The sequence below is a fragment of the Ranitomeya imitator genome, chromosome 4 (genome assembly GCF_032444005.1).
Source record: "Ranitomeya imitator isolate aRanImi1 chromosome 4, aRanImi1.pri, whole genome shotgun sequence".
NCBI lineage: Eukaryota > Metazoa > Chordata > Amphibia > Anura > Dendrobatidae > Ranitomeya > Ranitomeya imitator.
Window position 1 is genome coordinate 574,207,005 of NC_091285.1, and position 25,891 is coordinate 574,232,895.

Here is a 25,891-nt window from a genome sequence, read left to right on the forward strand (position 1 = left end):
ATATAAATATAGTAAAAGGTGCGTTCGCAGCCCGGGGTCCACCGTGCAGGAATGGAACTTGCTGCTAGGTAATGGCGGCACTATATGGCGGTACTACCCAGAATAAGCACAGGTTCCGTCACCTGGTACGTACAGATGCGAACTCTGTTGCTTCACAGAGTCGCAGGGAAACAAGGAAACGCTGTGCCCTGTTAGCAGTCACAGGGTGCAGCAGATGAATGCTAGTGGGATCCCTGCAATTCACCCCCACTGTGTTGGTGATTGATCTCTGTCTGACCCTGGGTGGCTTTTGAGCCCGCGCCTGAGTACGCCGTGAGTCAGTTGCTGAGATCAAGCAGGAGTTCCCACCCTACACTGACCGGTTGTCAGGAGTAATTAAAGATTGCCGCACTGGTGGTCACTTCTGGTTAGACGCAGTAAGGATCGTGCTCTTGTGTATAGGTTAGCACTATCAGGCACTAGGTAGCTCCAACATTCTTGAGCATTCAACATCACAAGGAATGGGAATGACTAAGGAGCAATCATCAGAATAGGCATACAACTACACACACACACACACACACACACATGATAACAGGTTTTTTACTAGCGCATGGCCATGCGGCAATGCAAATCTTTTATAGCTGTAGCTCTCCAGGACAATCCTAGTGGTCTAATAGGAACTGCTTCAGGACCTGAGCGTGTGACCCCCGACCTCCAATGAGAGGTCTACCCTTGGGCATGCTCAGAAGAAGAGAAGCAGGACTTAGTCCCAGTTGCGCCTGCTCGCCACTGATCAGTACTGGTTATAATGGCTGAACCTGGAAGGGCAGCAGTAACCAAATGCACAGTATCTTCCTGAGCCAGGTGCTGGGACTGAAGTCTCTGCTGAGCAGGCTCCACTGCGGCTGGAGGAGAATGAGAGACCGCAGTGGAGGTGGTTCGAGATTCCCCCTGAGCTGCAGCGGTAACTCGACACCTAACACCTGATACCATAGAGTCCAAGAATATGGATATTGTTCATGGTTTCCAAAATCCGTAACTCTGGAAATCAGGGGAGACCACTTATGTCATGTGTTGGACACCCTCACTGAGCAATTTTCTGGATGAGTAGAGGGTGTTCTAAAACCCCTGGTAAAAGATACATACAACTACATTCAGGACACAACTGACCTATTGAATATACTAGCAGCAATAGGCTCTGTGCCCGAAGGAACAATCCTGGCCAACATGGATGTGGAATCTTTGTACTCTAATATCCTACACCAGGAAAAAGTTTCATGGAAAATTCAGGAACTGAAGCTGATTCGGTTGTGAAACTTACAAAATTCACCCTCACCCACAATGACTTTGAATTTGATAAGAACATATATTTACAGGAGACTAGTAAAGCAATGGGAAGTTAATTGGTACCACAAAATGCAAATCTTTTCATGGCCAACCTTGAAAGTGAGTTTCTGTCCTCTTGTGCCATCAGGCCTCTGACATGTTACCTTAGTATTGATGATATTTTAATCATCTGGACAGAGTCTGAGCAAAAGCTCACCATCAACTTATCACTCAACTACCTCTGTATTGAGACTACCTTTTTGGACATCATCATCATTATGATACAGACCAAAACAAAAAACGAGACGTCCCTGTACCAGTAGCCAATTTGCTGTCCAACATACCTTAATTGGGATGGTTTTCATCGAAAACACGTAAAAAACTCCATTGCGTACAGTCAAGCCATCAGATACAATCAGATATGTTCCAACTCTACAGATAGAAGCAAAGGTCTTGATGGCCTCAGAAATCAGGGCTACCATTCAAGAACCATTGAAAACCAGATTGCAAGAGCCACCAGAATATCAAGGAAACATCGCCTACATTACAAAATTACCTATAATCCAAATCTGGAGGTGTTAAGGGGAGCTCCATGGACACTAGAACCTTTATTACAAAAAGATGCTCGATTAAAATCTGTATTTTCAGAACCTCCACTTTTATGTTTTATGCTGCCCCCAAATTTAAGTAGCATCATTGTCAGAAACTCTTTGTCCTCATCAACAACAGGAACCTTTCACTCAAGCAGAAAATGTATAACATGTCTAGTTATAATGACAACGGACAAGATAAAGATCCCCAGCTCACATCAGGACTACAAGATTTCAGGTACTTTCAGCTGCATCATATCTAATGTTTTGTACTCTATTATATATACCAAATGTCCAATTAGGGGTCTGCATGTGGGCGAGACAAGGTAAAAGCTTAGAACAAGGATGAATTCTCATTGCTACACAATAAAATAAAAAAGAATAGATATACCTGTGGCCAAACATTTTTGCAGCCCTGATAATGTCATCATAGACATGAAATTGCTGGTATGGAAAGGTAACTTAACATCTCAGAGAAACAGAAGAATTTTAGTTTAAACTTATGATGACCTTTGACACATTCTGAGCAGGACTGACTGTGGCATGGATTATTGTTGTTCTATACCAATTAAGGAATGTGCCTCACAGACCTCAATCATGGACCAGACATCAATCAAAGGACAATAAAACTTTCCTTATCTGTGAACTCCTCTAATAATTACTGCCACAACTGTTTCTCCCCTTCCCATATTGATAGTTGTGTTCCAAGTTAGGCTTCTTTCACACTAGCGTCGGAATCTCCCCGTCGCAATGCGTCGGGGACAGATTCCGACGCTAGCGTTTGCTGCATTGCACAATGGGTGCAGCGGATGCATTTTTCCGGCGCATCCGCTGCCCCATTGTAAGGTGCGGGGAGGTGGGGGAGGAGTTCCGGCCGCGCATGTGCGGTCGGAAAAAGCGGTCCGTCAGGAGAAAAAAACGTTACATGTAGCGTTTTTTGCTCCCGACGGTCCGCCAAAGCACGACGCATCCGTCGCAAGACGGATGCGAAGTGTGGCAATCCGTCGCAAATGCCAGAGAATAAAGACAAAAAAGGAGGGCACCATCAACAATAACAACCAAACAAATAATAAAGGGGATCTGCCCAGAAGTATGTCAAATAGGAATATCAAAAACACAAAGAAAAAAGAGACATACCAAAACCTGGGGAACACCCTGAATAAGGGTAAATGTAGAAAAATTCATTTATTGATTTATATTGAAGTCCAAACAGCACATACCACATAGAAATAGATAAATAAAAACATAAGTATTAAAAACACTGGTAATAGAAACCACCCCAAAGAGAAAAGGGGAAATAAAGACCCCCTGGGCCCCAAACAGTGGGTCAAGTATATACAATACAAATGTTATACCGTAAGGTTCAATACAAATACGTCAAGTTACAATGGGACATGATAGCGAGTGCTGGTAATGCTGGTGTGGGAAAAAGACAATATTATGCCCACAAGACAAATACGGGCCAGGGTAGCAAGTGACTGGTTATAAACAGTAATGTGATATCACCATAAATACATATGTAGAAAGTCCACCAAAAATATGTAGACCCTATATAACCAGCCAAACTGCATAATAGCCATACAATACCCAAGTGTAGGCAAAAAAATGGACCCTAATGTCCAGCAACCAGAAAACACACATAGACCCCAAGCAATTAACTGGGATATATATAGTGTGTGAGACCAGAGCCCACTGCTAAATGAATACAAAATACACCTGGCACGATAAGGTGTACAGTGTCAGAATCGCAGGGGAAATAGGTACACGTACCCACCAAAGTAATCCAAGGAAAAAACTGTGTGCTGGGAAAATAAATAAATAATAAACAAAAAATACAGCTGCAATCTACAGCACATATACCTGGAGCAATGGTGGATACATGGCCTATAAAGACGTGGCAGGAAAGCCAGAGATGACCAGTGACCCCTGCCGACCAAATAGTCACGCTCAAAGTCCCATCACTCGTGTCCAAGCAAAGGTATGCCAGACCCAAGAGGGGGTCAAGGGGGGGTTAAGAACCCGACGCGTGTCGCCACAGCCGTGGCTTCATCAGGGGTAAAGAATGGTATGAACCATTAGACTCTGATACGTGCTTAAATATATTACCCGACAGTTAAAGATCCCAAACAGCTGTGAGAGAGAGCGTAGAATCCAACCCAGACATGACGTCGTACCGGAAGTGGATGAAGGTGTATAGGCTTCCACCCGGGTATACAAAGATGGCGGCTAAAGAACACAGGGCGCATGCGCAAAATGCGTCACCAGCGATAACAGGCACATAGAGTGAAGACCGCCCACTTGCAATGATGTAAAAGACGAATACACAAAAGCAGGAGATTGCGACGCCTGGTGTATCAATGACCTCCACACTTAAGCCGGTCACACATGTGCAAAATGTCACATAAGCAGACCGAAGCAAAAGTGCCCAGAGCAGGGAACGCTGATAAATTGAAGCAGCCTAATACAACGCCAGCGCTGATAGACCTGGACATAAGCCAGGTTGTCATAGAGATATGACGCCCAATGAGTTTAGGAGATAACCGCATGCAGCTCACAATATGCATGCTCCATTAGTGTAGCCACCCCGGAAAGCCAAAAAATAGCCTAGCCATCACACACACAGCACCAACATTCACACAATAATGACCCTTAACAATGCCCATCTAAAGACAAAACAGAGCAGAGATAACGCTGAGTAGGTGAAGGGATTATAACCCTGGAGACCCAGAATAAATGCATCAATACAAGTGTTGCAACTGCAGAGACGGTAGCGAAAGCGGATACGCGGCATATAAACAAAATGGAAATTGGGCCAGAAGAATAATAGTAATAAAGGGCATCTGAAATTTAATGTATGAAAAAAACATGTATAATAACAAAAGGGGGAGGGGATAGACACAAACATGGAGGACAAAATATGTATGGCCTAAAATGCAATAAATATGGATACACCCATAGTCCAAACCACTGCAGAGACGATCCGACAAGAATTCTTAATTGATAAGCAGATCCTGCAGAGAATATTTTATCACTAACAACATTTGTATTCAAAGGCGCGCATCCATTATGGTGAACTAACCAGGCCAATAAAGCCCATGACTTACAATAAATCAATGAAGACCAGAAAAAGATTTTTTTGTTATGGTCAAGCCAATAAAAAGGCAATAGGGCCAATGAATGCTAATCCGAGCAGAGGATGGGAAGATATGAACACCCATCCCACTGAGCAGAAGTTTGACTGGTTATATATATTATAAAAAAGAAAAAACTAGAATAACAAACTAAACCACCTTAACCCAAGTTTGGCAAGTCATAAATACATGTACAAAAATGTATATAAAAACAACACCGGAGGAAAGTAGCTCGAATGAGGCATACACCCAAAGGCACAGCAGAGCGCTTTCACGAGACAATAGAGAGATGAAATAACAAAAAAAGTCTATAATTGTTTATAGTATCCTGTAAACAATAATTCTTCGTTCAGGCCTTTTGGTGAAAGACTTTGAAGTTCATAAATCCACTTTGTCTCGCACCGAAGCAGTTGGTTGTGGATGTCACCTCCCCTAATGTTCATTCTAACGGATTCCAGACCCATCACTTTGAAGCTAGAAATTTTTCCCCGATGTCTATCCAAAAAATGTGCGGCAACTGATGTTAACGTCTTGCTCTTATCTCGATCCCTCTGAGCCGTAGAAATGGTAGAAAGGTGTTGTTGCATCCTTCTCCTTATTTCCTGCATCGTCTGCCCCACATAAATTTTTGGGCAATCATAGAATATAGCATAGACAAGATTACGAGATCTGCATGTAAAAAATTCCTTTGGCCGGATCTGAAAAGACAAAGTGGAAACTGAAAAGCCATCCTGTGCAATCATGAACTGACATATGTTACAGTTTCCGCATGGATACGAACCAAAGGTCCTCTTGCCACCCTTAAGTCTAGTCACTGGCCTCTGATAAGGGCTGTGACACAAATTGTCCTTCAAATTTTTAGCTCTCCTAGCCACAAGGCAGGGCGAGGGAGAGATAAATGGGATAGTTCTAGTATCACTCATCAAAATGCCCCAGTTCCGTTCCAACACGTCACGAATATCCGACCACTGATTGTTGTAAGTTGTGATCAACGAGAGTGGACGAGAGGAGTCACGTACCTTCTTTTGAAATAGATTTTTCCTGTCCTGTTGACGTGCATGCTGGTATGCTCTCGAAATGCTTTTCTGTGGGTATCCCCTTCTTTTAAACCGTTCCGAAAGATCCCTGGATTGCTGTACAAATTCGGCCTCATTACTACAGTTTCTCTTTAGTCGAAGAAATTGGCCTTTTGGTATGCCATTTTTAAGATGCTGTGGGTGGAAACTGGTATAGTGGAGGAGACTGTTTGTAGACGTTGGCTTCCGATATAAAGTGCAGACAATGCTCGAATGTTCAATAGAGAGACTGATGTCCAAAAATTTGATTGTCCGGTCTGAAATGGTAGATGTGAGCCTGATATTATTAACATTACAATTAAGATCTGCAATGAAATCATTACACATTTCCAAAGAGCCTGTCCATAACATCAGAATGTCGTCTATATATCTTTGCCAGGCCAAAACGTTCAAATTGAATGCCTGATGTTTGTAGACCACAGTCTCCTCCCACCACCCAAGAAAAAGGTTGGCATACGAGGGTGCACACCGTGCACCCATGGCGGTGCCAGAAATTTGCCTGTAGAACCTACTGTCAAACACAAAATAATTTTTGTCTAAAATAAAATACAGAAGTTTCAAGATGAAATTGTCAAGTTCCCGAGGTCAATCTGACATTCTACCAAAGAAATAACTGACCGCCTGCATACCTGATTGATGTACAATGCTTGTATACAGGGACTCAACGTCCATAGTAACAAGAAAGGTCCCATCAGGTATCACAAGCTCCTCCAAAAGTTGCATGAGGTGGGTAGAATCCCTGGTGAAAGATTTTAAAGTAGTAACAATTGGCTGTAGAAAAAAGTCAACGTAAATGCATGGCCGTTCAAAGATACTGCCAATGCCGGACACAATTGGTCTCCCAGGAGGTTCTATTAGAGACTTGTGAACCTTAGGCAATGCATAGAAGGTGGGGACAATAGGGGAAGGGGTAGTCAAAAAATCAGCCTCTTTTTTCAAGATGATGTTCTCTTGGGCTGCCATTCCGATGAGTGAATCAATTTGCCCTTTAAAAAAAGCAGTGGGATCAGAGGGTAGTAATAAATAATACTGATCATTACTCAATTGGCGGGCAATTTCCCTCTGATATTGGTCATGAGGCCACAACACAACGTTACCCCCCTTGTCCGCTTCCCAGATAACAAAAGCTGAATTCCTTTTTAGATTAAGCAGTGCAAGACTTTCCTTCTTACCAAAGTTGTTATGCTTTAGACGATCCAGTTTCAATTTGTCGATGTCATGACAGACTCTATCAAAGAAAATCTGAACTGCAGGAAACAAGGAGAAGGACGGGGTGGCCTGAGAGGGCAATCTTCTGGTGAACCTGCCATTGCCATTAGGTGCCACGTTATCCTCCAATAGTTCCAAGAGGTCACAGAAGACCTGCCTCTCATCATCCGGAAGAGAGTCTACAAGAGATGGTTGATGATAAAGTAATTTAAACGTAAGTTGCCGACAAAACAAGTATACATCCTTGATCAAAATAAATTTATTCAAAGGACTCGTGGGAGAAAAGGACAAGCCCTTAGATAGTACCCCTCGTTCAACATCAGATAACACATATGAAGATAAATTGATGATCTGCAGGTTACCTTCCACAGTGCTGTCTTGAAGTGCCACGTTTAGTGTTTCTTGTTGAGTCTGGTTTCCCTCCTGTAAGATGGTGACCAATTCCGGTAAATCTTGCCTTTTCTTTTGTTGTATCCTGTTTTTTCTACGACCCCTCCGCTGGCGCTTTCTGCGTCGCTGGGGTCCGAGGATAAAAAATCGCTGGATGGGATTTCATCTCTAAGAGGTGTGACCACCGCATTCTTAGGGCCATCCATCAGAGGGCGACGGTTGCCACGATGGGACCATTTAAATGCTCTGCCACTCAGAAAATCTGATTTGTCCCTATGGAACTTGCTCCTTTTCCGTGCAATGATTTCTTTCTCATAAAGATCAATGATACTTTTAAGTTTCAATTGAAATGTTGTAACAAGAGTATCCTTATCAAAGTCATTAAGCTTTCCCTCACAGACCTTAATTTCTTCTTTGGTCTTACTGAGCAATATCTGGTCATGTTCAATAAGCATATCAATTAGAATGACCGAGCATTTTGTGAGTCCAGATTCCCATATCTTCTGAAATTCTGGAGTAACCTCCCATGCTGGGAATATCTGTACACGCAAACCGCGGGGGATAAATCCCACCTTTATATACTCCTCAAGACTGCTGATGTTCCACCAAATCTTTGTCAAGTTTTTATGCAATTCAATAATCTTGGAGGAAAGGGAATGAAAATCCGATTCCTTGCTTGAGCCAACTAACGTTGAGTCAGTAATGCCGTCAAAAAGGCCAAGGGCCCTATTACTCCAAGCTGTCTCCCTGCTTGAAAGATCCATACCAATCGGGTATACAACAATAATAGATAATAAATAGAATAACTATCACGATGTGCCGCAACTCCAGAAACGGGAGGAACCAAGATACCCCCAAAAAATTACCAGAGAATAAAGACAAAAAAGGAGGGCACCATCAACAATAACAACCAAACAAATAATAAAGGGGATCTGCCCAGAAGTATGTCAAATAGGAATATCAAAAACACAAAGAAAAAAGAGACATACCAAAACCTGGGGAACACCCTGAATAAGGGTAAATGTAGAAAAATTCATTTATTGATTTATATTGAAGTCCAAACAGCACATACCACATAGAAATAGATAAATAAAAACATAAGTATTAAATACACTGGTAATAGAAACCACCCCAAAGAGAAAAGGGGAAATAAAGACCCCCTGGGCCCCAAACAGTGGGTCAAGTATATACAATACAAATGTTATACCGTAAGGTTCAATACAAATACATCAAGTTACAATGGGACATGATAGCGAGTGCTGGTAATGCTGGTGTGGGAAAAAGACAATATTATGCCCACAAGACAAATACGGGCCAGGGTAGCAAGTGACTGGTTATAAACAGTAATGTGATATCACCATAAATACATATGTAGAAAGTCCACCAAAAATATGTAGACCCTATATAACCAGCCAAACTGCATAATAGCCATACAATACCCAAGTGTAGGCAAAAAAATGGACCCTAATGTCCAGCAACCAGAAAACACACATAGACCCCAAGCAATTAACTGGGATATATATAGTGTGTGAGACCAGAGCCCACTGCTAAATGAATACAAAATACACCTGGCACGATAAGGTGTACAGTGTCAGAATCGCAGGGGAAATCGGTACACGTACCCACCAAAGTAATCCAAGGAAAAAACTGTGTTCTGGGAAAATAAATAAATAATAAACAAAAAATACAGCTGCAATCTACAGCACATATACCTGGAGCAATGGTGGATACATGGCCTATAAAGACGTGGCAGGAAAGCCAGAGATGACCAGTGACCCCTGCCGACCAAATAGTCACGCTCAAAGTCCCATCACTCGTGTCCAAGCAAAGGTATGCCAGACCCAAGGCGGGGTCAAAGGGGGGGGGGTAAGAACCCGATGCGTGTCGCCACAGCCGTGGCTTCATCAGGGGTAAAGAATGGTATGAACCATTAGACTCTGTATTTTTTGTTTATTATTTATTTATTTTCCCAGCACACAGTTTTTTCCTTGGATTACTTTGGTGGGTACGTGTACCTATTTCCCCTGCGATTCTGACACTGTACACCTTATCGTGCCAGGTGTATTTTGTATTCATTTAGCAGTGGGCTCTGGTCTCACACACTATATATATCCCAGTTAATTGCTTGGGGTCTATGTGTGTTTTCTGGTTGCTGGACATTAGGGTCCATTTTTTTGCCTACACTTGGGTATTGTATGGCTATTATGCAGTTTGGCTGGTTATATAGGGTCTACATATTTTTGGTGGACTTTCTACATATGTATTTATGGTGATATCACATTACTGTTTATAACCAGTCACTTGCTACCCTGGCCCGTATTTGTCTTGTGGGCATAATATTGTCTTTTTCCCACACCAGCATTACCAGCACTCGCTATCATGTCCCATTGTAACTTGATGTATTTGTATTGAACCTTACGGTATAACATTTGTATTGTATATACTTGACCCACTGTTTGGGGACCAGGGGGTCTTTATTTCCCCTTTTCTCTTTGGGGTGGTCTCTATTACTAGTGTTTTTAATACTTATGTTTTTATTTATCTATTTCTATGTGGTATGTGCTGTTTGGACTTCAATATAAATCAATAAATGAATTTTTCTACATTTACCCTTATTTAGGGTGTTCCCCAGGTTTTGGTATGTCTCTTTTTTCTTTGTGTTTTTGAAAATCCGTCGCAAATGCGTCGTCAATAGAAGTCTATGGGGAACAAACGCATCCTGCAAGCACTTTTGCAGGATGCGTTTTTTCTGCAAAACGACGCATTGTGACGGATTTAAAAAAACGCTAGTGTGAAAGTACCCTTACTTGTCTTTTTACTGCATTATCCCTGTGTCCTGTTGTGCATAAATATGTGACTCTTGAGTTTCACTATGCCTGATGAAGAGACTTGAGTAGTCTCAAAAGCGTGCTATTTGTTTCCATCTTTTCTGCTAAATTCTAAAAGGTATCAACCACTGAGGACTCTCACATTTTAATATTTTTTTTTAACAAAAGTTAAATATTTCTATTGTCTACATTATTTCTCCAAGAACCAGGTAATTTCCCCTTGCTCTGATCTCCCAAGGTTATTTGAATTTTGTCTAGAAAGATATACAGCATAGGGAATTAGATGAGGTCAACATAAGCTTGCGATGATGAGCTAGTGGATTGTATTGGAATATCATTAATATCTGAGAGGATGGTTCCATTGCTCTGGTTGATTCATAGCATAGCTGGGGGAGATTGTGAGAGTTTAGCCATATGAGCTAGAAAATTACTGGTCTGAGTTCTAAGCTCAAAAAATGCTTGATTGTTAGAAACAATTGTTGAGATTTATATACATGCATATACTGTAGTTAGGTCCAGAAATATTTGTACGAAGACACAAGTTTTGGCATTTTAGTTGTTTACTAAAACATATTCAAGATACAGTTATACAATCAACATGGGCTTAAAGTGCAGACTCTCAGCTTTAATTTGAGGGCATTCACATCTTAATTAGAGTAAGGATTTAGGATTTACAGCTCCTTAATAAGTAGCTGCCTCTTTTTCAAGAAACCAAAAGTAATTGTACAATTACCTCAAAAGCTCTGTAATGGATTATCCCTTTGTTAATCCATCAAATAAGCAGGTAAAAGGTCTGGAACTGATTCCAGGTGTGGAGTTTGCATTTGGAAGCTGTTGCTTTGAACCCAAAACATAAGGTCAAATGAGCTCTCCATAGAAGAGAAACAGCCCATCATTAGGTTGTAAAAAAAGAATAAAGCCATTAGAGAGATAGCAGAAATGTTAGGTGTGGTCAAATCAACAGCTTGGTACATTTTGCAAAAAAATGAGCTTGGGAACTGAAAAACGCTAGGACGTGAACAGAAAACAACAATAGTGGATGGTCACAGAATCCTTTCCATGGTGAAGAATAACCCCTTCACAACATTCAGCCAAGTGAAGAACATTCTCCAGGAAGTAGATGTTTCGGTATCCAAGTCTTCCATAAAAAGACTTCATGAGAGCAAATAGAGGGTTCACCATAAGGTGCAAATCATTAATCAGCCTTAAAAATAGAAAGGCTAGATTAGACTTTGCCAAAAAACATATAAAAAAGTCAACCCAGTTCTGGAAAATCATTCTTTAGACAGACAAAACTAAGATCAATTTGTACCAGAATGATGGGAAGAAGAAAGTATGGCGAAGGCTTGGAACAAGTCATGATCAAAAGCACACCACTTCCTTTGTAAAACATGTCAGGGGCATATATGACGTCCAGTGGCACTAGGTCACTAGCATTTACTGATAATGTGCCTAAAGACAAAAGCATCAGGATGAATTCTGAAGTGTACATGGCTATAATCTCTGTTCAGATTCAACCAAATGTAACAAACAGTGATTGGACGGCACTTCAGGATATGTGCACACGTCAGGATTTTGTGCAGAATTTTCCTGAGATTTTCCTGAGGAGAATCTGGCACCACTCCCAGGAAATCCGCATCCGTTTTTTGTGCGTTTTTTACATGCATTTTTTGTGCGTTTTTTTGCGTTTTTTTACAACACATGAAGTTGGCTGAAAAAAAAAACATCCCATGAGGTCATTTCATGGTCCAACCCCTCTTAACCATTTTGCTTCCTTGTTGAATTCAACATGCCGCACCATCGTCTAACTCCACAACAGAACTGCCTACTATTGCATACGGCACTGCTTTTGCTGCACCTCCACAGCGAGCTGGTAAGAAAATGTCATTAGATGTGAACACTTTACGTATTAGGCTGGGTTCACAATGTGTACAGCAGCCCGTTCAACACATACGTTCACAGTCTGCTGTAACGCAAGTGCTGACTTTGGCACATCGCTAGCGCACATGGAGCATCTGCTAGCTCTATCTGCGCTACCAGTGACAGACCCAGAAACGCTGCAGTCCGAGTCTCGTCCGACCGTCACTCAAATGACGGCACATGGCTAGCGATGTCAGACATAGGAGTCAATGGCGGCGCTAGCGGACTACGTTTCACTGCGTTATGCAGCGGTGTAACGAAGTCCGTCAAACGGACTGGGGGAACGCAACGTGAACCCAGCCTTAGGCTGCGGATATGCCGAGTTTATGATGTTGCGGATTGCCAGCTGTATTCCATGTGTTGTACAGTTCATGTAATAACACATACTATATTCTCCCATAGGAGCAATCTCGGAGAAGAAGGGATAGCAGACGCCAAAAAAGGATGTGGGTTCATCCCATTATTCAGGAACGGGAGGAAAAGGGACACTTCCATGTTCTTTATCGGGATTTAAGGAGGTAAGATATAGTGAGAAATGGTATATTGACAGCTGTGTTTCTTTGTAACTTTTTTTGTGATATATACAACATACATTATGTGTGTGTTTAAAATTATTTAATTTTTTTTTCCTTTTTATTTTCAGCTTTCCAGATAAATTTTCTCAGTTTTGTCGGCTTTCCATTGAGGCATTTGATCGTCTTCTAATTCTTCTTGGTCCACACGTCGCTTACGAAGATACGGTCATGCGAAGAGCAATCTCTGCAGAAGAAAGGCTGCTCATCACCTTGCGGTAAGGCCTTGCTGCTATTCCCCCCCTAAATGCTGCCACAAATGCTGCCAGTTTAACCCATAATGCTGCCGCTATGCTGCGAGTGCCCCCATTATGCTGCCCCAATGCTGTGAGTGCACCCTGTTTCCCTCATAATGCTGCCGCAATGCCGCGAGTGCCCCCATAATGCTGCCAGTTTCCCTCATAATGCTACCGTACTGCTGCGAGTGCACCCTGTTTCCATCATAATGCTGCCGCAATGCTGCCTGTGTCCCCATAACGCTAGTGGCCATGATGTGTATGTTTTATCTTGCAACACAATTAGTGTTCGTAGGTGTTCGTAGGTTTTCTAAATTATTTTTTTTCCTTTCTTCAGGTTTTTAGCCACAGGAGAGAGCTACACATCCCTGCACCTCCAACTTAGGGTTGGCAAATCCACCATCTTGAAAATTGTACGGTGCACATGTACCGTCATCTGGCAGAAGTTGCAGCCCATCGTGATGCCTTGCCCAACCGAGGAGACTTGGCTGCAGGTTGCAGCAGGCTTTCAAACTGTGGCCAATTTCCCCAACTGCGTAGGTGCTGTTGATGGCAAACATGTTAGAGTGCTGAACCCACCACGATCACGCTTCTTTAATTATAAAAAGTATTTTTCGGTGGTCTTAATGGCGGTGGCTGGCGCACATTACAAGTTTGTTGCCATCGACGTCGGTGCTTATGGCAGTTCTGGAGACTCTCGGGTGCTGCAATCATCACAGATTGGACTTCAAATTCTTCGAAATGGCAGCACGCTCCCAGCCCCAAGACCTTTGCCGGGTTCCACACATCCAGTGCCCTTTGTGATGGTATCGGATGAGGCATTTCCCTTGAAGCCCCACCTGCTGCGCCCATACCCACGAAGAGCACTAGATGACCGGCGGAGGATTTTTAATTATAGGCTGAGCCGTGCACGAAGATATGTGGAATGTACCTTCGGGATCATGTGTAGTCGGTGGAGGATCTTTCACACTGCCATCCAGTTAGATCCGGAGACCGTGGACACTGTGATAAAGGCATGCTGTGTGCTCCACAACTATGCTCGGGAATACAGCACTGAGGTAGTTGAGGAGCCACAGGTGTCAGAATTAGATGCAGTGGACAACTTTGGTCAAGGAAGGCAATGTAACACGGGTGTGCGTGTGAGAGAAACCTTCGCAGACTACTTCATGAGTCCTGAAGGTGCCGTGCACTGGCAATACTCTTGTGCCGGTGTTGAGCAGCCTAAACTGCAGAGAAGATCGGATGCCTAAACAGAATCAAGGCCCAAGACTGGACGTGAGATATAACAGCAGAGAATATATGACGGCTGAACCCTATCCACTAACGAACCAGTCTGTACGGCACACCTGTGAAAATGCGAGGCGTATCTACCGTCGCCAAATCCCTATCTACCAAGGCCCCTTTTTAAATAATCAAATTGTAAGCAAATAATTGTTAATAAATACAAAATATTATTTAAACAATAATCGTTTCCATGTTGTTATCGTTTACTGTCGCTTAATCATATCCCATTTTCCGATCTTCATATTGTTCATGTTCATATTGTTATGATAATAAGAAATCTGAGTAGTTAAAATAAAAAATTTTTAATAAAGTAAAATAAAATTTTATTACATTAAAGAAACTGTTTTTAATATATATGAACTGACATTTTATAACAAAACTTAAATAACTTTATAATATTTTGTCATGAACTCTAACGTTTAACATTCTCTTCACTCCCATCTCTACTCAAAAAGGATGAGAAATCAAATCTCAAAATTGATGATATTCCGGTTGATAGCCATAATCCGTAAATAAGTCTGGTTGGGAGGAGACACTGCTATTGGGTGTACTGGAACGATGGCCAGTTGCACTAGGTACAGGTGTATGGCCATAACTGTACGCATCTACATGGTCGGCCCTGTGTGTTGCCGCCTGTCCATAACGCTGCGATGCAGCAGCTGGTGGTGGTGGTGGTGGTGGTGTGGGCACAATGGGGTTGCTGAAAAGGTTAAAAATACCAAACATAACTTGTGGAGCAGGGGGTAGGGTGGATGTGCCATCAATTGCCATAAACAGGCAATTGACAGCTGTCACGAACATTTGCTGCTTGTCCCGTGGCAGTGTTCTAAGGCGGTCTGCCAAAAGTGACCCAAATTTGTCATGCTCATCTTGCTTTGATGAATTATCAAGTAGATTGAGCGTTCTGCTAGTGTACTGTTCAATAATTTGAACTTGTTTGGTCTTCTTTGGTACCGCCCTTCTCAAAGCCACGGGACGGACAGAAGCAGCCCCCATCCCCATGTGCCTCGACACACCACCACCAGAGTTGGCATCAGCGTCCGAGGAAGCTGAAGTTGTGTTAGTAGAGTTCAACAATTCTCCTGTATGTGCTGCAATGTCACGTTCTCCAAGGGAATCAGTTATTTCTGGTGACCTTCCGGACAAAGACCTGTTCCCCGGAGATTCTTGGCTGTCCATTCTGCTGTCTTGTACTTCCTCTCCAATACTGTCCACCGTTCTGTCACCTTCGCTAAGGTCCGGAGGTGTTTGGGCACAGACGTTGCTTTCTGTTCTGCAGACCAAAGGAAAATCCAAGGTTACAAAAATACAAATCATGACGTCAAGGAACACAATTTTTAAATATTATCTACCTCCTCAAACTCCGGCTTCCCAATATTAACTGCAGCTGGTCTCCATATGGCACCCTCTTCCTTGGCGGCGAGTTGCCACTAGGACTCTTGAGCGATTTCATAAATCTGTCTGTGACAGACCGCCATCTCGTCTTCACATCGCCCACTGAAATTTAAGAATTTTAAAATAAAACATTACAAATCCATTTTTCTTACATTTTAAAAATAATGTAAAAAAATCGATACTTACTAATCTGTGTTTTCTGCTGTGTTGGGAGATTCAGTCACTCTGGAAAGAGAGCGGTTACTATTTTGGGCCAGGCATCACGTTTTGCCCCCTTGTACTTTTCACTTGACCGGTCCCAGACCTCTGGGTGTTGTTCAATCTAAAAAATAACAGATAGCAAGGGAAAAACTACAATTAATTGTGGGCTAAAATAAATACACAAAAAATATACAAAAAAAAATAGTATATTCCCCAGCCACGTAGTATATTGCCCAGTCACATAGTATATTGCCCAGTCACGTAATATATTGCCCAGCCACGTAATATATTCCCCAGTCATGTATTATATTGCCCAGCCACGTAGTATATTCCCCAGCCACGTAGTATATTCCCCAGCCACGTAGTATATTCCCCGGCCACGTAATATATTGCCCAGTCACGTAATATATTGCCCAGTCACATAGTATATTGCCCATCCACATAATATATTCCCCAGCAACGTAGTATATTGCCCAGTCACATAGTATATTGCCCAGTCACGTAATATATTGCCCAGCCACGTAATATATTCCCCAGTCACGTAATATATTCCCCAGTCACGTAGTATATTGCCCAGTCACGTAGTATATTCCCCAGCCACGTAGTATATTCCCCAGCCACGTAATATATTGCCCAGTCACATAGTATATTGCCCATCCACGTAATATATTCCCCAGCCACGTAGTATATTGCCCAGTCACGTAGTATATTGCCCAGTCACGTAGTATATTCACCAGCCACTTAGTATATTCCCCAGCCACGTAATATATTGCCCAGTCACTTAATATATTGCCCAGTCACGTAATATATTGCCCAGTCACATAGTATATTGCCCATCCACGTAATATATTCCCCAGTCATGTAATATATTGCCCAGCCACGTAATATATTCCCCAGTCACGTAATATATTGCCCAGCCACGTAATATATTCCCCAGTCACGTTATATATTCCCCAGTCACGTATTATATTGCCCAGCCACGTAGTATATTCCCCAGCCACGTAGCATATTCCCCAGCCACGTAGTATATTCCCCAGCCATGTAATATATTGCCCAGTCATGTAATATATTGCCCAGTCACATAGTATATTGCCCATCCAAGTAATATATTCCCCACCCACGTAGTATATTGCCCAGTCACTTAATATATTGCCCAGTCACGTAGTATATTGCCCAGTCACGTACTATATTAATGAAATAAAGACACCTAGTTTTAGACCATATTTTATTGATCTGGTAATCCAAGGGTTAAAAAAAAAAAAATTGGTTTACAATGGAACTGTTGCAAGTGCACCTGTCCCGTTGTAAACATTACTGCAGATGACATACAGTATATCATCTCTGCGCAGCCTCACCGGCTGAACGGAGATGAACTGATAGCATGGGAAAATTTTCCCACGCTCCAGAGTTCACCTCCGGTCAGCCGGGGAGTCCGCGCAGCTGCAGTAACTACCGAACAAGTTCCCCCGAACAGCGCGAGCTGAGTTCGGGAGAACTCGGTATACAGTGAATGGGATCGCTTTACGATCCCGTTCATTGTATCGGCGGCCGCGGTTTAGAGCAGCCGCATGTTATGTGGCTGCTCTAAACTCAAGATCATCGTGGGACAATCGTTTAATTGGATGCTGCGGAGGGTAGGTATACGTTGTGGTTTGTATTTTTACTTTTTTTCTGATGAGGGAGTCGTGGAATTGGGCGTTTAGGTGAGTACGGGTTTGTTTTTTTCATTTTTTATTTTAGGTGGCGATCGCCGGGGACAGGTATTTATAATTTTTTTTACACAGGTAACCACTAGCCACCAATGAAAAAGAAAAATTATGGAAAGTAGGACATTTTTTTTCCACTGGCCACCAATGAAAATGAATAATAATTTATATATCATTTCCACTGACCACCAATGTAAATTAATAAAAGGGACTATAGGATATATTTAAGTAAATTAACACTGGCCACCAATGTTAATTATTACACACTGGCCACCAATGATAATTTAGTTTAGGGGTGAATAGGGGTGAATAATTGTATTGTTTAGGGGGAATGGGCCCGTAACCACTGGTCACCAATGACCGTTATTTTAGGGGACATTTTGTGGGGGAAATTATTGGGACATTTTAATTGATTTTAGGGGGAGGGGGCTATAAAAAGTACATAACAGCAGGGACAGTTCGATGGGAAATACTGCTCCCATCGAGCTGAGCCTGCTGCAACGACTTGGAGGGAACAGACATAGGCCGATGAGACTAGTCTCATCGGCCGATGTCCGAACACACGCACACACATATATACACAGACACACACATATATACACATACACACACACACACACACACTTACCACACTTATCATCTGCAGCACATCCAGGCTCATCCGATCATACCCCTCCTTGTCGGCAGCCATAACACAGGAAGACGGGAATGGTGTGGGAGTTTCCTCTTCCTGGATTATGGGATGCGCATGAATGGCATGATGGGATAGCCATTATGAGATGTCACTTCCTGTAGTTTTTCCGGAAAAAAACGCTAGAAATCCGCAAATTTTTATATGTTAGCGGATTTCTAGCGTTTCAATGCACGTCTATGGATGCGGGAAATCAGCGATTCCGCAAAATTAATGAACATGTTGCTTTTTTTCCGCGATTTGTTAGCATTTTTATCGCGGTTCTATAGCGCAAACGCAAAAAATCCTGACGTGTGCACATACCCTCATAGTCCAGGTGGACAATGACACAAAATATACTGCTAAAGCAACCAGGAGGTTTTTTTTAACCCCTTCACCCCGAAGCTTGTTTTCAACTTCCTGACCAGGCCATTTTTTTCAATTCTGTCCACTGTCACTTTGTGAGGTCATAACTCTGAAACGCTTCAACGGATCTTGGTGATTCTGAGAATATTTTCTCCTGACATATTGTACTTTATGATAGTGGTAAAATTTCTTCAATATGGCTTGCGTTTATTTGTGAAAAAATGGAAATTTGGCAAAAATGTTGAAATTTTCACAATTTTCAAACTTTTAGTTTTCATACCCTTCAATTAGAGAGTCATATCACAAAAATAGTTAATAAATAACATTTCCCACATGTCTGCTTTACATCAGCACAATTTTGGAAACATAATTTTTTTGTTAGTAAGTTATAAGGGTTAAAAGCTCACCAGCAATTTCTCATTTTTAGAACAAAATTTTCAAAACCATTTTCTTTATGGACCACCTCACACTTGAAGTGACTTTGAGGGGCCTATATGATAGAAAATGCCCAAAAGTGACACCATTCTAAAAACTGCACCCATCAAGGTACTCAAAAGCACATTTAAGAAGTTTACTAACCCTTCAGGTACTTCACAGGAATTTTTGGAATGTTTAAAAAAAATGAACATTTAACTTTTTTCACAAAAAATTTACTTCAGATCCAATTTGTTTTATTTTGCCAAGGGTAACAGGAGAAATTGGATCGCAAAAGTTGTTGTACAATTTGTCCTGAGTACGCCGATACTCCATATGTGGGGTAAACCACTATTTTGGCGCATGGCGGAAGGGAAGGGAAGGAGCACCGCTTGACTTTTCAATGCAAAATTTGCTGGAATTGAGATCAGACACCACGTCGCGTTTGGAGAGCCCCTGATGTGCCTAAACAGTGGAAACCGCCCACAAGTGACACCATTTTGGAATGTAGACCCCCCAAGGAACTTATCTAGATGTGTGGTGAGCACTTTGAACTCCAAAGAGCTTCACAGAAGTTTATAATGTAGAGCTGTAAAAATAAAAAATCATATTTTTTTTCGCAAAAATGATCTTTTCGCCCCAAATTTTGTATTTTCCCAAGGGTAACAGGAGAAATTGGACCACAAAAGTAGTTGTGCAATTTGTCCTGAGTATGATGATACCCCATATGTGGGGGCCAACCACTGTTTGGGCGCATGGCAGAGCTCGGAAGGGAAGGAGCACTGTTTTACTTTTTCAACGCAGAATTGGCTGGAATTGAGATCAAATGCCATGTCGTGTTAGGAGAGCCCCTGGTGTACCTAAACAGTGAAAACCCCCCACAAGTGACCCCATTTTGGAAACTAGACCACCCAAGGAACTTATCTAGATTTGTGGTGAACCCCCAATTGTTTCACTAAAGTTTATAATGTAGAGCCGTAAAAATTTTAAAATCATTTTTTTTTTTCACAAAAATGATCTTTTAGCCCACAATTTTTTTTTTGCGAAGGCTACCCAGAGAAATTGGACCCCAAAAGTTGTTGTGCAATTTGTCCGGAGTACGCTGATACCCCATAAGTGGGGAAACCACCGTTTGGGCGCATGGCAGAACTCAGAAGGGAAGGAGCCCTGTTTTGGAATGCATACTTTGATGGAAAGGTCTGCGGGCATCACGTTGTGTTTGCTGAGCTCCTGATGTACCTAAACAGTCAAAAGCCCACACAAGTGAACCCATATTGGAAAGTAGACCACGAAAGGAACTTATCTAGATGTGTGGTGTGTGGTAAGCAGTTTGAACCCCCAATTGTTTCACTAAAGTTTATAATGTAGAGCCGTGAAAATTAAAAAATCTTTTTGTTTTCCACAAAAATGATTTTTTAGCCCGCAATTTTTTATTTTACCAAGGGTATCCAGAGAAATTGGACCCCAAAAGTTGTTGTGCAATTTGTCTGAGCATGCTGATACCCCATATCTGGGGGGGACCACCGTTTGGGCACATGGTAGAGCTCAGAAGGGAAGGAGCGCTGTTTTGGAATACAGACTTTGATGGAATGGAATGAAAATAAAAATGACATACTCAGCTCTTGTCGCTGGGGGAGAGGTGCCAGTTTCCTGAGCAGGCGAGACACTGGCACGCTATGGGGGCCAGGTGCTGGAGTCGCCGCTGGCTCAGGACCTGGCACTTGAGATATTCTCCTGTCCCCATTCCACCGCTGCGCACTGCTGTGTCTTCTGGGTCTCTGCAGTGACTGTTCAGGCAGTGCACTAAACACGTGATCGCGCCCTCTGACCTGAACATCACAGCCAGAGGACACGGAAGACAGAGCCCAGCGGTGGAACGGGGACAGGTGAATATCACATGGCTCTCCCTCCCCATTATACTCACCCTAATATCTGCTTCTCAAATGGTCTCCAGTGCCGGTGTTGAGCGGTCACATGGTACCACTCATTAAAGTAATGAATATGCGCTCCACACCTATGGGAGTAGAGTCACATCCATATTCATTACTTTAAAGAGCGGTACCATGTGACCGCTGAATGCTGAACACAGGAGGAGCTGCCGTCACTGGAGACCATCTGAGAAGCAGAGACCATACCAGGATGGGTTGAGTATGATGTGACAGTCACCACCCCTGCCGCTTCCCCTCCCCCGCCGACTCCCTGGGATATTAACTCCAGTATAAGCCGAGAATGGCACTTTCAGCCTAAAAAAATGGGCTGAAAATCTCGGCTTATACTCGAGTATATACGGTATATACAGTATATATGCGGTGGGGGGAAAAAGTATTTGATCCCTTGCTGATTTTGTAAGCTTGCCCACTGACCAAGACATGAACAGTCTATAACTTAAGGGTAGGTTTATTTAACATTGATAGATAAAATGTCAAAAATAAAATCCAGAAAATTACATTGTAAAATTATAGACTGTTCATGTTTTTGTCAGTGGGCAAACTTGCAAAATCAGCAAGGGATCAAATAATTATTTCCCCCACTTTATATATAATAATATATACAGAGATGGACGGTAGGGGGGCCCAGTGCAAGGACAGTATGTAAGCCTTTCACAGTACAGGTGTTATAGACCAAGTGTCATAGTATTGTGGCGAGATGGACCAGCTGCCCTGTTCCCCCTGAAGACATAAATGCTACTGTGGTGTAGAATGTGAATAATATTTTGTTCCTAATATGTTTCCTTGCCATATCAATTGTAACTCTCCTGTGGGCTGCAGTATTAACTAATGGTCTGAAGATGTCACCCTCTAGAATGTACAGTAGATGAAAGGTAATGTTTGCCCAGTAACACAGCAGGCATAGAAGCAGTGTGGGGGGTTAACAGCCAGCCCAGATTGGTGAGGGTTATTGTCAAGTTCAGGAGGTGATGAGTTAGTTGAGAGAAGTATCTAGTAGCAGTTGCAGGTCAGAGGCTGCTAGGGACAACGCGGGCCTAATACTTGGGACAGTGGATCGCCAGAGAACCACACTGCACAAGTCCCCTTACCGTCCTGGGAATCTCGAGATAGACGTCAGGGCCCGGGGGCACACTCCTTCTGCAAAGCTGCAGGAGATATTGGACTCAATCTCTCAGAGCCTGAGTGAGATGGAATCCAAATATACTGTTACAAATAGAGAAGATTGGGCCTTATCCTCTACATCTGACTGCAAATACTGTAAATACTGCCAGTCACCAAGTAAAAGTTTGGTTGTTTTTATGAACCTCATGTCTCCTGGATTAATTGCTTCCCTGGTTCTAGAAGAGTGATTCCTGTAGTCAGAAGAGGCCTGCGGCCCTAAACTAAGTGTGAGGAACCGCACACACAGCTGCACACCGGGACTGGGACACATGTTCTCTTTAGAATTCCAAAGTGAGTGGGAACAGAAGCTCGCCCACAACTACCTCGCTTGGGCATCTTACAGTATTATAATTCATCATAATCAAATGCACACCTTTGTGGGTGGGATCGAGCACCTCCTCATCTCTTGGGCCCCTGTTCAGTTGCGCAGGTTGCTCTAATGCAGGGGTCTCCAACGTGTAGCTCGGGAGCCACATGTGGCTCGCGGTCCCATGAATTGTGGCTCGCTGATGTCTGCCAGCTTGGTGCATTAGCTCCAGTTCTGCAAACAGGTATAAGAGCACATCTGAAAATGGAGAATTTTGTAATCAACCCTGCACAGAAGAGCAGATCTGGATGCACATATACTGGTCTTAGGGATTTTGAGATGATTTAAGTATGTTACGCTGGAGACAAGATGACACCACTTGTCAGAGGAGGTTATTGAAGCGGGATGTGACAGTGTCTTGGGAGTGCTTTATAGGAGAATACTAAATGGGGGTATTGTAGGAACCCCTGGATCTTTGTATACTGCTTTGGGGTGATTGATTTTTGTGGAAAAGCGTTGGTTACCCTTATGCCTGTAATGGGGGCATTGGTTGCCACTATTGAGAGGGGGGATGGAGCTGAATGTGGCTCGCGACCCTCTCTCAAGACTGGATGTGGTTCTCGACTCTCTCTCAGAGCTGAATCTGTCTCTCAATGTCAGAAACGTTGGGGACCTCTGCTCTAATGGTATGTAACCCCCTAATATTGAGCCATGCTTCTCTAGTTGTGTCAGTTGGATCAGAGACAAATGTAGCTTGCAGAGAGGGGACCACAACTGTGTATTCCTGGTGTTTGCTCATAGCTTATTATTCATTCTGAACAGTTGTACCTATTTTTATATATACAAGTGCTTCTAAACAAATGTCTTTTGCTGGTGTAGGTCCTCTGTGTTTTATCAAGACCAAAGTCAGTGCAGCCGTTTACCAGAAAATTTTTGAGCACTTCATGCTTCCCTCTGCTGACAAGCTTTTTGGAGATGGAAATTTCTGTTCCCAGCAGGACTTTGGCACCTGTCCACACTGCCAAAAGTACCAATACCTGGATTAAAAACAATAGTATCACTGTGCTTGATTGGCAGCAAACTCGCCTGATCTTAACCTTAAAAGGAAGATGAGAGACACCAGACCCTAAAATGCAGACGAGCTGAAGGCTGCTATCAAAGCAACCTGGGCTTCCATAACACCTCAGCAGTGCCACAGGCTGATCGCTTCCATGTCACGCCGCATTGATGCAGTAATTGATGCAAAAGGAGCTCCGACCAAGTATTGAGTGCATTTACTGAATATACATTTCTGTAGAACAAAATTTTGAATTTTAAAATCATTTTTCAAGCTGGTGTTATAAAGTATTCTAATTTACTGAGATAATGACTTTTGGGTTTTCATTGGCTGCAAGCCATAATCATCAACATTAACAGAAATAAACACTTGAAATAGATCACTCTGTTTGCAATGACTCTATCTAATATTTCAGTTTCACTTTTTGTATTGAAGAACTGAAATAAATAATCTTTTTGATGATATTGTAGTTTAGTAAAAAGCACTAGTATTTGTCTACTAATCATCTAGGTTTACACTACTTGCTAAATTATACAAAACCACTCACATTTTGGCCTGAATTTAGAAAATAGAGTTGGGTAGGTATGTAAGTATTACCTATGAAAAATTTAAGATTTTCCTTGTTGATCATTGTGCATAAGCAATATTTTTCTAACCAGATTATCACAGTCATGTAGTATATAGTACAGCCACGTAGTATATAGCACAGCCCACGCAGCATATAACATAGCCCACGTAGTATTTAACACAGCTCACGTAGTATATAACACAGCCCATGCAGTATATAACACAGCCCACACAGTATATAACACAGCCCATGTAGTATATAGCACAGCCCATGTAGTATATAGCACAGTCCACGCAGTATATAACACAGCCCACGTAGTATATAACACAGCCACGTAGTATATTGCACAGTCACGTAGTATATAGCACAGCCCACGTAGTATATAGAACAGCGATGTAGTATATAAAACAGCCCCCGCAGTATATAACACAGCCCATGCAGTATATAACACAGCCCACGCAGTATATAACACAGCCCACATAGTATATAGCAATGTGGGCACCATATCCCTATTAAAAAAAGAATTAAAATAAAAAATAGTTATATACTGACCTTCCGGCGGCCCCTGGATCCAGCCCAAGCCTTTAGCGAAGCTCCTCGCGACGCTCTATTCCCAGTAATGCCTTGCGGCAATAACCCGTAATGATGTAGCGGTCTTGCGAGACCGCTACGTCATAAGGGGTCATTGCCACAATGCATTATTGGGACCGGAGTGTCGCAAGGAGCGGGCAGGAAAGGCTGCTGCGGACGCCGGAAGGTGAGAATATAATGATTTTTTTTATTATTATTTTTAACATTATATGTTTTTACTATTGATGCTGCATAGGCAGCATCAATAGTAAAAAGTTGGTCACAGTTACAGGGTTAATTGTTGTGAATTCTGTTGTCGAACTCCCTCCTGTGGTCGTGAATGGTACTTCGGCGAGTTCTGTCCATGGACTCTCTCTGGTGGCTGTGAGTGAAGCTGCTGCTTCTGAGGTTCCTTACACAGGTGACGTGGTTTATCCTTTGGTTGGCTGCTCTATTTAACTCCACTCAGATCGTTACTCCATGCCAGCTAGCAATGTTCCTGCATTGGTTCAGTTCGCTCTTGGATCTTTCTGGTGACCTGTCTTCTCCAGCAGAAGCTAAGTTCCTGATAGTTATTATTTGTTCATTGTTTCCTTGTCCAGCTGGTTATCATGATTTTGTCTTGCTAGCTGGAAGCTCTAGGATGCAGAGTGGCATCTCCGCACCGTTAGTCGGTGCGGAGGTCTTTTTGCACACTCTGCATGGTCTTTTGTAGTTTTTTGTGCTGACCGCAAAGATACCTTTCCTATCCTCTGTCTGTTTAGTAAGTCTGGCCTCCCTTTGCTGAAACCAGTTTCATTTCTGCGTTTGTGACTTTCATCTTTACTCACAGTCAATATATGTGGAGGGCTGCCTTTTCTTTTGGGGAATTTCTCTGAGGCAAGGTAGGCTTTATTTTCTATCTCTAGGGCTAGCTAGTTCTTAGGCTGTGAAGAGGCGTCTAGGGAGAGTCAGGAACGCTCCACGGCTATTTCTAGTTGTGT

The 25,891-nt window shown here is 42.6% G+C and overlaps 1 protein-coding gene across 1 annotated transcript; it reads left to right on the forward strand.

Moving 5' to 3' along the window:
• Nucleotides 1-12,321: 12,321 nt before the first annotated feature.
• Nucleotides 12,322-14,510, forward strand: LOC138674601 (uncharacterized). The gene is made up of 4 exons (XM_069762417.1): nt 12,322-12,405; nt 12,855-12,970; nt 13,096-13,242; nt 13,598-14,510. Exons 1-4 carry the CDS (start codon nt 12,322-12,324, stop codon nt 14,508-14,510), a joined length of 1,260 nt encoding a protein of 419 aa, XP_069618518.1.
• Nucleotides 14,511-25,891: the final 11,381 nt, after the last annotated feature.

Coding starts and splice junctions, on each gene's coding strand:
- LOC138674601 (XM_069762417.1), top strand. CDS start 12,322: ATGCCGCACCATCGTCTAACTCCACAACAGAACTGCCTACTATTGCAT. Junction 12,406..12,854: donor TGCACCTCCACAGCGAGCTG/GTAAGAAAATGT, acceptor ATTCTCCCATAG/GAGCAATCTCGGAGAAGAAG. Junction 13,243..13,597: donor AGGCTGCTCATCACCTTGCG/GTAAGGCCTTGC, acceptor TCCTTTCTTCAG/GTTTTTAGCCACAGGAGAGA.